This window comes from Panthera onca, chromosome B4 (genome assembly GCF_046562875.1).
Source record: "Panthera onca isolate mPanOnc1 chromosome B4, mPanOnc1 haplotype 2, whole genome shotgun sequence".
In the NCBI taxonomy this organism is placed as follows: Eukaryota; Metazoa; Chordata; class Mammalia; order Carnivora; family Felidae; genus Panthera; species Panthera onca.
Window position 1 is genome coordinate 103,937,600 of NC_138345.1, and position 14,467 is coordinate 103,952,066.

The window sequence follows — 14,467 nt, forward strand, 5'->3', positions numbered from 1 at the left end:
AAGCCACAGGATTAATTATTATGGGTATTCTCCAATTCCAGCAGGGTTGAGTTTCCTCAGCAACAGTGACGAGCTGACAAACTGACTTCTGGTCTCTGAATACAAGTGTGTAGTACCTGGTCTAGTACCCTGGCACCTATTCTCAGATGTAGTCTTAATTTGACATTGTAAATGAAAGTGATTAGAAGTCCTCAAATTATCAAGGTGACAATATATTGTGAGGACAAGAATATTTATTTACAAAGTCTCCTGAATGACACTAGGAACCACTCAGAAACTGTTTCTACATTGATTTGTTGCCATGGAAACAAAATAGCGCCCTAAAGTGAACAGGCAGCATGGTGCCTTTGTCAGCTAATATTTGCCCAGTGCCAGGATTCGTTACATGTCTTGGAGGTGATTGTCAGGTTATCACAGACACAGAGTGTTAACACATGTGACATTGCTGATAGCTGAATTGTATTAGTATGTTATGCACAGATTACATGTAAAGTTAAATCAACATTTTGATCATAATTACAAGTATATATAACATCAAAATTATTCTATGTTAGATCTATAAGATTTAACTCCAGAGCATATTCCATTACATTCTCTAAGTTTATTCTAAAACAGTGAAACTTACTTTATGCAAATATAGGACTATATATAAATATGTCATGCAGTACCTGAAAAGAAATAGTAGCCTATTCATGTATTGGCTCACACACATATGTACTACTTTATGCAACAAATTCCAACTAATCTATAAAATAAACATTTAACATTTAACTGGTGTACTTATATAGATTACAACTCAATATTAACATTTGTAAGATTTTCCTTTTGATATTCTTGTTTCATAAATGGGGAAAATAATGAAGACATAACAAATAACCAATTTCTCTCTCCAAATTTCCAAGCAGAAGAAACACAGAAAGCTACCATAGTTCCCAAATGTCACAAAATGGTTTTCTAATACCACTTAAAACCTAGAATTCAAATAGGAATATAGTAAATGGGTCAAAATGTTGTTGAAATGATATCATCTAAATTCATTAAGATATCTGTAATCTCTCAAAAGTACATTTTAACATGCAGTTGGTGGTATAAAAATTAATCAGGTGACTGATTCAAGGTAGTCAAAGCATGAACATTTCAATTTCCAAAGCTGTCTCTAAAAACACAAGCCCAGTAGGTCTTCCCAAAGGTCCTTAAAACTTCTACCTCTTTCCATCTTAACTATTGAAAACATACTAAACATTGTAAAAATTCACTTAAAGATTGAGCAAGAATTCTGTCAAGTTTAAATTACTTTGTTATTGTTGATATGTTTTACTGGTACTAAAAATGAATGAAATACCTTATGGAATTCAATACGAATTATGTCCTTGCTGAGGGAATATGCACTTTAATTAAATAAGTAAATATAATAAATCATAAAATTGGGATCCCAAAGTCTTTATTGGTTAATTTTGTGCATACTTGCCATAGCCAATGTTAACATTTATCTGTAGCCACTCCTCAATATTTCTGACTTTTTAAAGCCTTAAATGAGCTTTCCTTACCTATCTATACACACACACACCTTATCAACCACAGAATAGATTCAGACGTCATTTCTAAACAAAAACTGGGATCAATTTCAATAGTATTGATTTATGTTCATCTTAGCCTTGTGAAGACTGTAGTTTAAGTAATTAGTGTAAATACAAAAGTCACACAAAAACAATCTATTTTTTGTACTCCTTGATGGGATACAGGGCTTATCTTGGTTTCACTCTTTAATATGACATAGGAAAATTTCAAATGAGCTACAGTTAGAGAAAATTATAGGCAGAAATGGCTTTGAGAAAAACATGAGTAGATTTTGAAATGGCGAAGAAATAAAAGTCAGATAGGGTGGGGCAAAGAGAAGAAAACAATAGGTAGCAGATAATAAAAGCAGAAAAAAAATATATAGGCCAAATAAAATGCCTGAAACATTATTTAGAATGCCATTCATAATATAGGAGAGGGAAGCCTAGGTTTAAGCTAAGCAGAAATCTTTTTACTTTAGTATCAAAAATAGTAAGAAGTAGAAAAAGATTATGATGATCAATAACAGTGAGATACTGAAAAGACGGAAGTGATAAAAATATATAAATAAAACTGGTTCTAGAGATAGTCCCTAAAAGTGTCTGAACAGAGGTGAAGAAAAAGTACAAGATCATTGTAGCCATAAAACTTGGGAAAACAAATGAAAGAGCATCTTCAAAAGTTATAAAAATGTTACAAGCATAGAGAGTGTGCTGAGGATAAAACCTCTTCTCTAGACAAGTGTATATTAAATATGGCAATAATCTAGAAACTCTGTAGTTGAAATAATGGTGTTGATATAAAGTCAGTCTGAAGAAAAAGCAGGAGAAAAGAGAAACACAGTGAACTCTAGCATTTTTAACACTTCTTAAGAAAGATGAAACTCTACTGAAAAAGGAGGAAATCAAAAGGATTCAGATGAAGTGAAATTTTAGCAATATATTATTAGTTAGATGTAACTATATTATTAGTTAGATGTAATATATTACCATATATTATATTATTAGTTAGATGTAAACTGAAGAAATTATTTTGGGTACATGAATGAAAGTATGTATCAAAAACAAGTAAGAGCCCCAGAGAAAAAATGAGGGGAAAAAAGATAAGACACCTATTTCAAGTTATTTTTTTATATTCTAAATTAAGGATGCTTAGGGATATATACTTTGAAGCCTTGTAAGTCAAGTATTATATTTTAAAGTATGTTTTGTCCTCAGTCCATCAGAAGTTAATTAGGAGCAATTATTTGGCGAATTTTAAATTGTATTATTTTGGAAGAGATTCCAGACTTTCTCGTATTTTACTCAGGATAGTATTGATGATTATTTTACACTAAAGTTTTACAAAATTATTTTTATTATTTAGTCACTCACTTAAAGCTCCGGAAAATAGTTCAGTTCAATAACTCTATATAAGTTCATGTTCTTCAAATGAAGAGCCTTAGTGTGTGTGTGTGTGTGTGTATATATGCATGCACACACACACACACACACACACACACACACACACACACACACACATCCTTATCCATATTTGAGTAATTTTAAATGTGTTTGCAAGAAAAAATAGAATACTACTACTATATTTGCACATTTTTATATAATTCAGAGATTATTTCTCAAATTAAATGATAAATTTATCTTTATTTGAGAAAGCACACATTTCTAAAATTGCCAGAAGGGTTTATGGTATGTCTATGACTATAGAAGGATCCAGATTGTGACATTATCCTAATCACACTAATGTTTTATTCAGCTGGTTATTCCAATACTCTGTAGACAAGCAATTATTCCAAAACTTTCTAACCCTGCTCTACTTTGCAAGTATTTGTCTTTTCACTACCTGACTAATTATCTTATTTTAACCAATAGGCATCAGTCTACTTTTCCTCTTTAATTATCTACTTTTTTGGGAAAGCAAATGTGTGTGCCTACTTTTGTATTGCTGTATTGACTGTTTTGGATAGTCCTAATGCCAGAATTTGTAACCTGTAGTTCATATATCTGTCTTACCCATTTATTAGGTGCATGGAAAATGTAGCACTGAGCAATGATTGCATGAATATCTAAAATGTTTGCACATTTTTGAACTGATATTAAAAGTAAAACATGCTTTTAGTGAGCAAAGCTGAAGTTTTATTGTACATATACACTTTGAAGCACTGTCCTTTCCATTTCACTGTGAATGATAAGTCATTTTTAACATTATAATGGTTGCAAAATTTACAATATGTGTATAATTGCAGAATTTGACAGCCATAACATGGCAGATAATTTTGAATATTCCTCAGATTAGTATTGAATTTAATTGGTTCAGAAGAAACTGTAACTATTAAAACCACTTTCTATTTAGTAACTTTAGAATTTAGACTTTAGAATCTAACTTCCAACTGCTAACAAATGTTTTCATATATAGTCAGAAAGGAACTGCTTATGATATTTCCTACATTTTTAATACCAAACAACTTCTGTTAAGGCTATTAAGTTATTGCAACTTATCTATATACATATTAAATTTCATCATTATTTGTTTATATTCAGTGATTATTCTAATGTTCAAATATTATCATGGAAAATTAACCATCAGGATACAAAATTTTGTTTTTGCTAACGTTTACATAGGCAAAGGTATCATCACATTCATATGTAAATCATTCATGTCAGCATAAATAAGATCTATAATATGAAAAACTCATCTAAGTAACAAACCAGTATAATAAAGACGAAATAAACTTAAATTTCATGAAACCTAAAGACAATCTATAGATTCCATTTGGATCACTACTCCTTTCTATGAGTGTATCTAGACTGACTAATTGTTTTATGGCAATACCTTTGTCAGAGCTGCAATTCTCTGAGCCAGTTCAGCCTCTACTTCAGGTAAGGTCTCAGCTTTCCTCATAGTCTGCTGCAACTTTTGCTCAGCCAGCTCAAGACGCTCTTGTAACTGCCTGTTCTTCTCTTCCATCTGAAACAGGGATGGAAAAAGAGACACTTAAAGAGTTCCAGTAAGGATAACAAACACCAGACACTAGGGTTTCTGCCATTATTCTAGATTTAAAATCAACCACACTTACTGTGCAAAGAGATGACTGTACTCATGTTTTTATATGTTACTTACTCACATTCCTTAATAAAATTCAGCACATTAAAAAAATAGAAAAGCTCTTACCAATGGCAACAAAAAGAAATAAAAGTTACTAGTGAATATAAATGTGGACATGTGCAATATAAGTCAACGCTAAGGTTTCAGACGTACCATGAGAGCATATTATTGAAAATTATAGTATTAACTGGAGGGAGAGATGAAATGTAGCACAATGACTAACAGCCCAAGCTCTAGAGATAGGGTTAACAGAACTTTTTTCTCTGAAGGGCCAGATAATAAATATTTCAGATTTTGTGTATCATTTAGTCTCTGTTCCAACTATTCAGTTCTACTGTTGTAGCACAAAAACAGTCAGAAAATGATTAAATAAATGAGTATGGCTATGTTTTAATAAAACTTTATTTATAAAACAGCTATAGTTTTGGCACATGGGCCATAGTTTGTCCAAATATGGAGCTCTGGAGCCAAATAGACTCTGCTCTGGAGCCAAATAGACTTGGGCTTCCATTAAGAACTGGCATTTTCCAGATGTGTGACATTGGTAAAGTTTTTATGTCTCTGAACCTTGATGCCTTGGTATAATAATTGTGCTTACTTCACGGGTGGTGGTTAGATTTAAGTGAGGTAATTGTTAACTGCTTAGCAGTGTCTGATTCATGTCTAGACCCAAAGTAAATATTAGTAATTATTTTTATTATTATTAAGACATATTTGTAAATTACATGCTAGAAATCACATCTGTTGAGTCAGTTCCATTCTAAATTTTAGAGAACAGTTGAATGCCAAGAAATACTGTATTTTATTTACTCCGTATTTTGTTAGAATGGTGAGAGCACACATGGACCAGAACAAAACCAAGATAAGATACTCAACCTGCCGTAGGATGGCCTCTTTATTTGCTAACTCATTTTCTAATTTATCATTCATGTCATGTATGGAGGTAGATTCTCTCTGAGCACTGAGGTAACGTTTCTCAAGGGTTGTGATTCTTTCTTCCATATCTTCCTTCTGTGCCATGGCCTACAATCAAAATAATAAATTAATTAAAATCAGATTTTCACATAGTTTAATGTATTGTCTTGTTATTTAAATAAAATAGTAAGATACAAAGGCTACCGTTTTCTTGAAGCAATATTCATTCCTTTCTTTTTATGGAAAGCATGCCAAATTTCATGTGAATTTTCCCAATTTACCTGTCAGAATTCTCTTTACATCTTGGGTTAACAAAAAGTTCCTCTCTCTGAGAATGGAATGGAGTACAAGAAACTGCCTACTGTAGAACTGGCATTAGAAAAGAAGTGGCAGATAAATTAGCTCATTATACAGTAGAGATAAGTACAATTATGGGTACAGTTGTAAACCATAAAATCAGTAAAATGGTGGCTACCATTCCAAACTGCAAATCAATCTTCAAATAAGGATAACCAATATCACCAGTATCCTCATCTACATATATAAGTAAGAGTAACCCAGTGTTTAAAAAAGGAGGCCAGGGGTACCTCTGTGGCTCAGTAGGTTGAGTGTATGACTTCAGCTCAGGTCATGATCTCAAGGTTAGTGAGTTTGAGCCCGCATCAGGCTTGCTGCTGTCAGCACAGAGCCCGCTTTGGATCCTCTGTCCCCTCCTCCTCTGCTCCTCCCCCACTCACGCTCTCTCTCTCAAAAATGAATAAACATTTGTAAAAAAAGGAGGCCCCAGAAAGTAAATTAGAGTCATATTCACAAATGAATTGACCAATTGACTTGGGAACGTAACCATTTTCCTTGTTACATATGTTCCAATTAAAAAAAGATTTTTTTAATGTTTTTATTTATTTTTGAGAGAGAGACAGAGCACAAGGGGGGAGGGGCAGAGAGAGAGGGAGACACAGAATCAGAAGCAGGCTCCAGGCTCTGAGCTGTCAGCACAGAGCCCGACGCGAGGCTTGAACTGATGAATCGTGAGATCTTGACCTGAGCTGAAGTTGGGTGCGTAACTGACTGAGCCACCCAGGTGCCCCAAGAATTTAGGAAACTCAAAGAATACACAACTCTATGGAAAAATCAGCTATCAGTGTGAATGTAATAACCATGGCATTAATATTATTCTCAACTATAATTTTTAAACCACCTAATTCATAGATAATATGGAGATGATTTTATCTTCCTAACAGCTTACATGAACATTCACTAGTAGGTGGATAACCTACTTTTTAAAAAAAGATATTAAGAAAAGTCAGCTGCAGAAGCAAGCCTCATGGGCCTGTGGAGGTTTCCTGATAATGTGGGGAGCTCTTTTGCGTAAGGAGCCTAAAATTGAGTTGGTAGTGGTGGTTTCCATATGTTGCTATCCAAATTCCTTTGGTCAATGTTCCTAAGCAACCCTTCTGGTCCTCTCCTTCAGGATCTGGAGCCAGTCCTGCCACATGCACAGAGCAGATACATTTTCTTCCATTTTTTTCCAAAAGAAATAGAAGTCCTTAAATGAATAGTCCTTCATTTCCCGATTTTCCCTCATCACCACCTGGAAATAACCATATGCACGAATCCTTCTAGCTTTTACTTTTACAACAGGTGTTCGCCTTCTCTCAAAGTTTTAATCATTATCTGTGCTCTAGTTTTTATGCCTTTTCTGCTTTAGGGACCTTGATCACTTTTCTGTCCTGGATTTTCAAGATGATAGCAGAAGTAAATCCCACAACTACAGCTAAAACAATGAAGCAGGCTTACAAATAAGCTTGTACAGATGAGACGTGGAGGGAAGAGGAAAAGGAATGATTTAAAGAAAATAAAAATAAGAATGATAAATTATCTGCTTGATCACTGACCATAACTGAATTGAAATTATGCAATTTTACTACTCTGGTGGAGCGGCTGTGAAGATACACCACCGTTTTAAAAACAAGCAAGGAAATAAATGTATCAAGTAATTAATAAAATCCTGGAAAAACAAAAAGCTGTACAACAAAAGGAAATGCTATCATAGGAAATTACTACTTGGATCAGTTGTGGAAATGACCTACACAGCCATAATAATGGTGACACTAAATGTGATTTGGGGGTAATTGTAGTGGAAGGATGGGTGGGAGAGAAAAGTAGAGAATAAAAAAGCTAAAATCCTCTGGGTGCCTGGGTGACTCACTGGGTTAAGCATCAGACTCTTTATTTTGGCTCAGGTCGTGATCTCAAGGTTTGTGAGTTTGAGCCCCGCATTGGGCTCTGTGCTGACAGTGTGGAGCCTTCTGAGATTCTCCCTCTTTCTCTGCCCCTCCCCCACTTGCACACTCTCTGTCTCTCTCAAAATAAATAAGTAAACTTAAAAGAACTAAAATCCTCATATAATAGCAAGGCATCGATTAAATAAGAGAGAAAATAGCACAACTAATAGCGAAAGGATTGAAATTAAGAATCTCAGGCAAGTGAGATGGAAAGTAGGTGGGCACTCTGTGTGTGTATGCGTGTGTGTGTGTGTGTGCGCGCGCATGTATTTAGATGTGTACCCTCTTGACATTATTTGTCTTTGAAAAATTATGTATTGTTAAACTGTATACTGTTAATTTCATTTTCATATAGAACTCTGGGAATATTGTGTCAATTTTGTAACCAAAAAAGAGACTTCTGAATCTAGCCTACATATATAACTTCTTATAAAATTATAATAGCGATAAACTCAGTTAAAGACATATACATGTTTCTTGACAACATGAGCATTGGAGTAACACTTACTAGCTCCAAATCCCAGTTTTTGCTACTTTTTAACTCAGTTATCATGGGTGAATGCTGATTACCTTTTCTATAACTCATCCTCTTTTCTTTTCTTTTTTGGTTTCTCTGCTTGCTTGTCTATTTTGTTTTCTGTTTTAGGTTGGGATACTAGTATCTACCATATAACATTGTTGTGATACAGTATTTTAAGTGCCCTGTGTAGTCTTATGCATAATACACACTCCATAAATAATAGCTTTTTGATTATTACTTACTATTGTGCCTATAATTAGCTGATCTGACTCTATGGCATACATTGCATGCAGGAGTCACTGTACAGACTTTGGTACTGCATTTTTGATTCAGTGATTCATGTGGGAGATTCAATTTTTAACTGCAAGCTGTGTTGCCAAAAATAAATTTTGAATTTACAAGTTGGAGAAATATCTTTTCCCTGTGTGTCACTTAGAAATTCTAAAATGGGAAGCTTTTTCTAGTCTCTAAAAACTGTTCCCTAAAGAAAGAGGAAAACAGTATAAAGATTCAATTATCTCTTGACCTATGGTTTGTTTACAAAATAGACTTTATTATAGCAAATAAATATAACTCTATAGTAACTCAGACATCGTAAACTAAAAAATAAAACTCCATGTTTCAGATAATGGAAAAGACAAAACTGATATGTATTCATTTAATTACTTAGGAATTTTTGAAGAACTCTTAATAGGAAGTTAGAAAGATAAGCTGGTTTTATTCACAAAACAATATAGAATTTAAATTCTAATTCTTTGTTGGGGTGGCTCAGTCGGTTGAGCATCCGACTATGGCTCAGGTCATTATCTTATGGTACGTGAGTTCGAGCCCTGCATCAGGCTCTGTGCTGACAGCTCAGAGCCTGGAACCTGCTTCAGATTCTGTGTCTCCCTCTCTCTGTGCCCCTCCCCCACTCACACTCTGTCCCTCCCTCTCTCAAAAATAAATAAACATTTAAAGAAAAATTCTAATTCTTTGCACATCAAAATTTGCATAATATTTGCATATTTTGCATAATATTTAATAAAGTATTATTCAATACTCCATTAGTAGCTTTTTTTAAAGTTTATTTATTTATTTATTTGAGAGAGAGAGAGAGAGACAAAGCGCAAGTGACAGAGAGGCAGAGAGAGGGAGAGAGAAACCCAAGCAGACTCTGCACTGTCAGTGCAGAACCAATTAGGGGTTCAAACTCATGAACCGTGAGATCATGACCTGAGCCGAAACCAAGAGTCATACATGTAACTGACTGAGTCACCTAGGCACTCCCCCAATTAGTAGCTTTCTTAATTATAAAGTGGAGAGCTAAGCATGTTATAAGATTGTCTATGTTTTTAATATGTGTACTGTTCTTTGCTTTACTCCAGCCCCCAACTACATATAGGTCACAGTCAATTTAAGGAGCAACTAAGACAAAACTTCAAAGAAAGTAAATTTTAGAAAGACAAATACCATACGATATCACTCATATGTGGAATTTAAGAAACAAAATAGATGAACATATGGAAGGGAGGAAAAAAAGAGAGGGAAACAAACCATAGGAGACTCTTATTGACAGAGAAAAAAACTGAGGGAAGATGGAGGGAGGTGAGTGGGAGATGGGCCAGATGGGTGATGGGTATTGAGGAGGGCACTTGTTATGATGAGCACTGGGTGTTGTATGTAAGTGATGAATTACTGAAGTCTACTCCCAAAACCAATATTGCATTATACGTTAACTAATGATAATCTAAATAAAAATTTGAAAAAGAAAAAAAATCATAAAAAATAAAGTATATCTCTTATAGTCATCAAAAAAGTAAATTTTAAACAGATTTACTTATTGATGAGGAATAATGACAAAAATATATTCTAAAAGCATTAATGAAATATACTTACATAATTCATTTTAGATATACTAGACAGTCCTCACACGTAAAGCAAAATGCATTGAAGCTTTTAATTATACGGTTTTTCCTACTCTCCCCTTTTTTCCTTAATCAACAAATACATAGTGCTAATACAATACATGAATCATACTGTGCTAGCAATGTTACACATTGGGTAGCAAGAAGAATCACTTTTTTTAAAGTTTACTTATTTATGTTGACAGAGCACATGGTGGGAGGGGCAAAGAGAGAGAGAGAAAGAGAGAATCCCAAGCAGGCTCCACACTCAACACAGAGCCTTAGGTGGGGCTCGATCCCACAACCACAAGATCACAACCTAAGCTGATATTGAGAGTCAAGAGTCGGAAGCTTAACCGACCGAGCCACCCAGGTGCCCCCACTGTTTTTTTCTCTTATAAATACTTGCAATCTAGTAGACCTTGTGTGTCCACAGACCACAGTCTGGATTATAAAAGCGGAAGCTGGAGTTTTGAGTGTAAGTGATACCTTTTTAAAGTCCATGGTTTTCTTCTTATTGGAAACAGAGAGCACAAGATTATTTCAGTGGTGGTTACAGTGCAGCTGCATTTTTTATGCCAGTGCTATCACTGGTAAATGATTCTGTTTTGTTGATTTTAGAAGTTGCTCATAGTGGAAGAAGCACAGGTTTTGGAGCTTGGCTGATCCTGTGTCTTCCTGGTGCTGAGGGTTTGGAAGGAGTGCAATGCTCGGAGGGCAGTGCATATGTCTTTGACAAGTCACTTTACCTCAATTGAGAAAAATGGGCATAATGATGAGTACCTTCTGGATAGGACAGATGTAAGAAATTAGACAAATTAAATATAATACACCTGTAATAGTTTTCATGGTTGGTCTTTAAGAATTTCCTAGAAGTAAACCAGGGCCTCAGGCAATCGGACCTTTTTGGAAACATTTTATTTGGCCTTTCATGGTGTCCTTAACACACACGCGTGCACACGCACACAGCACACATGATGTATACAGAAAGTCAGGCAGTGTATAGGTTTCTTGCCCAGGTCTCATTAATTTCTAGCGCTTCCTATGTCATACCTTTACTGCCGAATGTGTCATACGTATACATTGCCTGACTGGCTCTTGAAGCATCTGTATTTGCAACCTCCCTTTAGAGGTGAATGATGAGAGATATTCTTCACAAATCTCTTCTAAAATATAACTACATAAAATTTTAGAGATGATAATAGTTATATTTAAATTTTTTAAAATGTTTTTATTTATTTTGAGAGAGAGAGAGAGAGAGAGAGAGAGAGAGAGAGAACAGGGGAGGGGCAAAGAGAGAGAGGGAGAGGGAGACAAATAATCCGAAGCAGGCTCCAGGCTCTGAGCAGTCAGCTCATGGGGCTCGAACTCACGAGCTAGGAGATCATAACCTGAGCCAAAGTCAGACACTCGACCAACTGAGCCATCCAGATGCCCCAAGAATAGTTATATTTTATTTTACTTTTTAAAAAATTTTTAACGTTTATTTATTTTTGAAAGAGAGAGAGAAAGAGAGAGTAAGTGGGGGGGGGGGGCAGAGAGAGAGAGGGAGACAGAGAATCCAAAGCAGACTCCAGGCTCTGAGCTGTCAGCTGAGAGTCCGACACGGCTTGAACCCATGAACGGCAAGATCGTGACCTGAGCTGAAGTTGGATGCTTAACTGACTGAGCTACCCAGGTGCCCCAAGAATAGTTATATTTTAAAAGAATTCCACATGAAAGCAGAATACCTTACCTATTAGAAGAGATTTCCTTATTAAAAAAAAAATACCTGGCATCAGATGATTGATATTTTCCATCTGAATTAGCTTTTCGTCACCTACACCTGAAGACGATTAGAATTAAGGAATTATTTTTACATAGTCAATAAGAAAGGGGGAGCTGGAGATACTGGGCTCTACCTGTGACACTGCATTAAATAAACATGAAGAGAGGAAGCAAGAGAGGAGTGTTAAATGAAAGGAAAATTGCTAAATCTCTGGGACTAAGAGAATGAAGAAACCGGGATAAGCAAGGCCTCAACAAATAGCTTTACAGCCAGAAATTGTAGTGTTTCTTAACAGTGATATAGAAGAGTGGCAAACCTTCAGCTAAGGAGTGAAAATGACAGACGTGCCTTTGAACGATCAATTCATATAAAGAAGTAGAGAGCACAGTATCATCATTTGCATGGTAGCAGAGCAACCTGCCACTTCATGGATCATCTACATTTTTTCTGAGATAGTAGGTATTGTTCTAACCCGCATTCTAATCTCATCCATGCCTTTTGACATTTACATCAAACACCTATAAATATCCATTCTTTCAACAAAGTTTTCTTGAATGCCTATTATAAGCTCAATAGTTGTGTTGGTGATTAGAATAGAGAAGTGAACAAAACACAACAAAACAAAACTCCCAGCCATTACGAATCTTTATGTATAGGGGAGAGGGAGGTATATGACAAACAGGTAAATTGATAAAGTATATATTGTGTCAGATGGTAGTAAATACTGTGAGATAAAACAAAGAAAATGAAAGAAGAGGAAGAGTGTACATGTGCAAATAACAAGGTTAGGGAACACTTCACTGAGAAGAAAACATTTGAGCAAAAGGAAGAGGGAAAAGAAAACCCAACAGAATAGGTCTGGCTAGTTTAAGAGGCCATCCATCTTAACTGAACAGAGTGGACTAAAATGAAACAGCAAGAGATGAGTTCCCAGAAGTCAGAAAGGTGGTAGTGGAGATTGTACACGGCTCGTAGTCCACTGTAAGGACTTGGATTTTCCTGTAAGTAGGACAGGTAGCCATTGAAGCAGAATGGTAACTTGAGCTGACTTAACATTGTTAACAGGTCACTCAGGTTGCTATGTTGAGTATAGACTGAAGCGAGTAAAACCCAGAGGAAGGAAGACTGGTCACAAGAGTACTATAATAATTCAGAGAGAGATGGTGGTTGTGTGGAATAAGGAAGAGCCATAAAGATTGTGAGAAGAGGTCACATTATTGATAAGTTTTGAAGTTGGCTGAATCATATGCAGTGTGTGAGTGAAACAGGTACCAAGGACAGCTCCAAGGCTTCTGTTCTGAACAATAATTGAGGACAGGTGGGCTGTGTAAGACAAGAAACTCTGGTTCCTTGGGGGTGGGAGAATAACAGGAAAACACTCTTGAATGTGTTAATTTTGAGAATATGTTAATTTTACAGGCAACTGGGAAACAGGACACAGGATAAGCTGGAGATATAAACTGGGAGTCATAAGGCAGTAGGTGTTTTTTGGAGCCGTGAGACTGCATGAACTTAGCAGGGAAGTGAAAGTAGATTGAGAAGGGAAGGCACTACAAGTCTAGGGAGACACTGAGCAAATAAAGAAGCCTGAGATAAGGGCAGGAAGTAAAGATGGATGAAAATCAGAAGTGTATAGGGTGCTATGACCCAACTGAAGACGTACTTCAGGGAGTAATGATTGGATCCAGTGCTGGGTTCAACAACATGGAGGTCAGCAACCAGTTCTTATCAAAGAAGGGAATGTTGGAGGCAAAAGTAAGTAAAATGGGCTCAACAGGGAATGGGAAAAAAATAATTGAATACATGGAGTGGAGTCAACTCCAATAACAATTAGTTAATTATATACAAAAATGTAAAAAAGATAAAATATGTAATTTAAACAAATATGTAAAAATGACAAAAGGTGAAAGGTCACCAAATAAATTTTTTAACAATTATGAATAATTTTCTTTTTAATTGAATAGAATGAGAAAGTGAAAGGTTCTAAACATTTCACCAGTTGGTAAGATGATCAGGCAGTGTTACAAACAAAATCTCGTATTTTTTGCAGTAACTTTAAGTACTCTATTAAACAGATGAAGTGATGTTACATCTAAGAAGAACCGAATACATGGAGAAAGAAAGGTGCACACATTCCCAAATATATATTCACATTCACAGACACAACACCAAAATAAGAGGGGGAAAATTTAAAGTAATGATTTTGAGTATTCCCATTTGCTAAGAGTGTAGCAATTTCATTATTCATACCCACATCTAAAGCTATTTAAAATTAGCAGCTTAAATTTTTTAAAAATTCATTAAAAACTATAGAAAGTTTTTACTCTACCTGAGACTTGATATGAAATTCCGTACATATTTAAAGGGTCGATAAGTAAATAAACTATTTTTGTCTTAGCGGACATGTTTCATAACTAATATCATGCATCCC

General features: G+C 35.3%; 1 protein-coding gene across 8 annotated transcripts in view; it reads right to left on the reverse strand.

The window, feature by feature from the left end:
• Window positions 1-14,467, reverse strand: part of PPFIA2 (PPFI scaffold protein A2) — a 474,989-nt gene that overhangs the window by 107,661 nt on the left and 352,861 nt on the right. For all 8 annotated transcript variants that reach the window (XM_060656864.3, XM_060656859.3, XM_060656862.3 and 5 more), the window contains 2 exons: window positions 5,539-5,685; window positions 4,390-4,524 (listed from right to left, as the gene is read on the reverse strand). In XM_060656864.3, coding sequence (XP_060512847.1) covers window positions 4,390-4,524; window positions 5,539-5,685 — 282 coding nt within the window. The remainder of the gene's footprint in view (window positions 1-4,389; window positions 4,525-5,538; window positions 5,686-14,467) is intronic.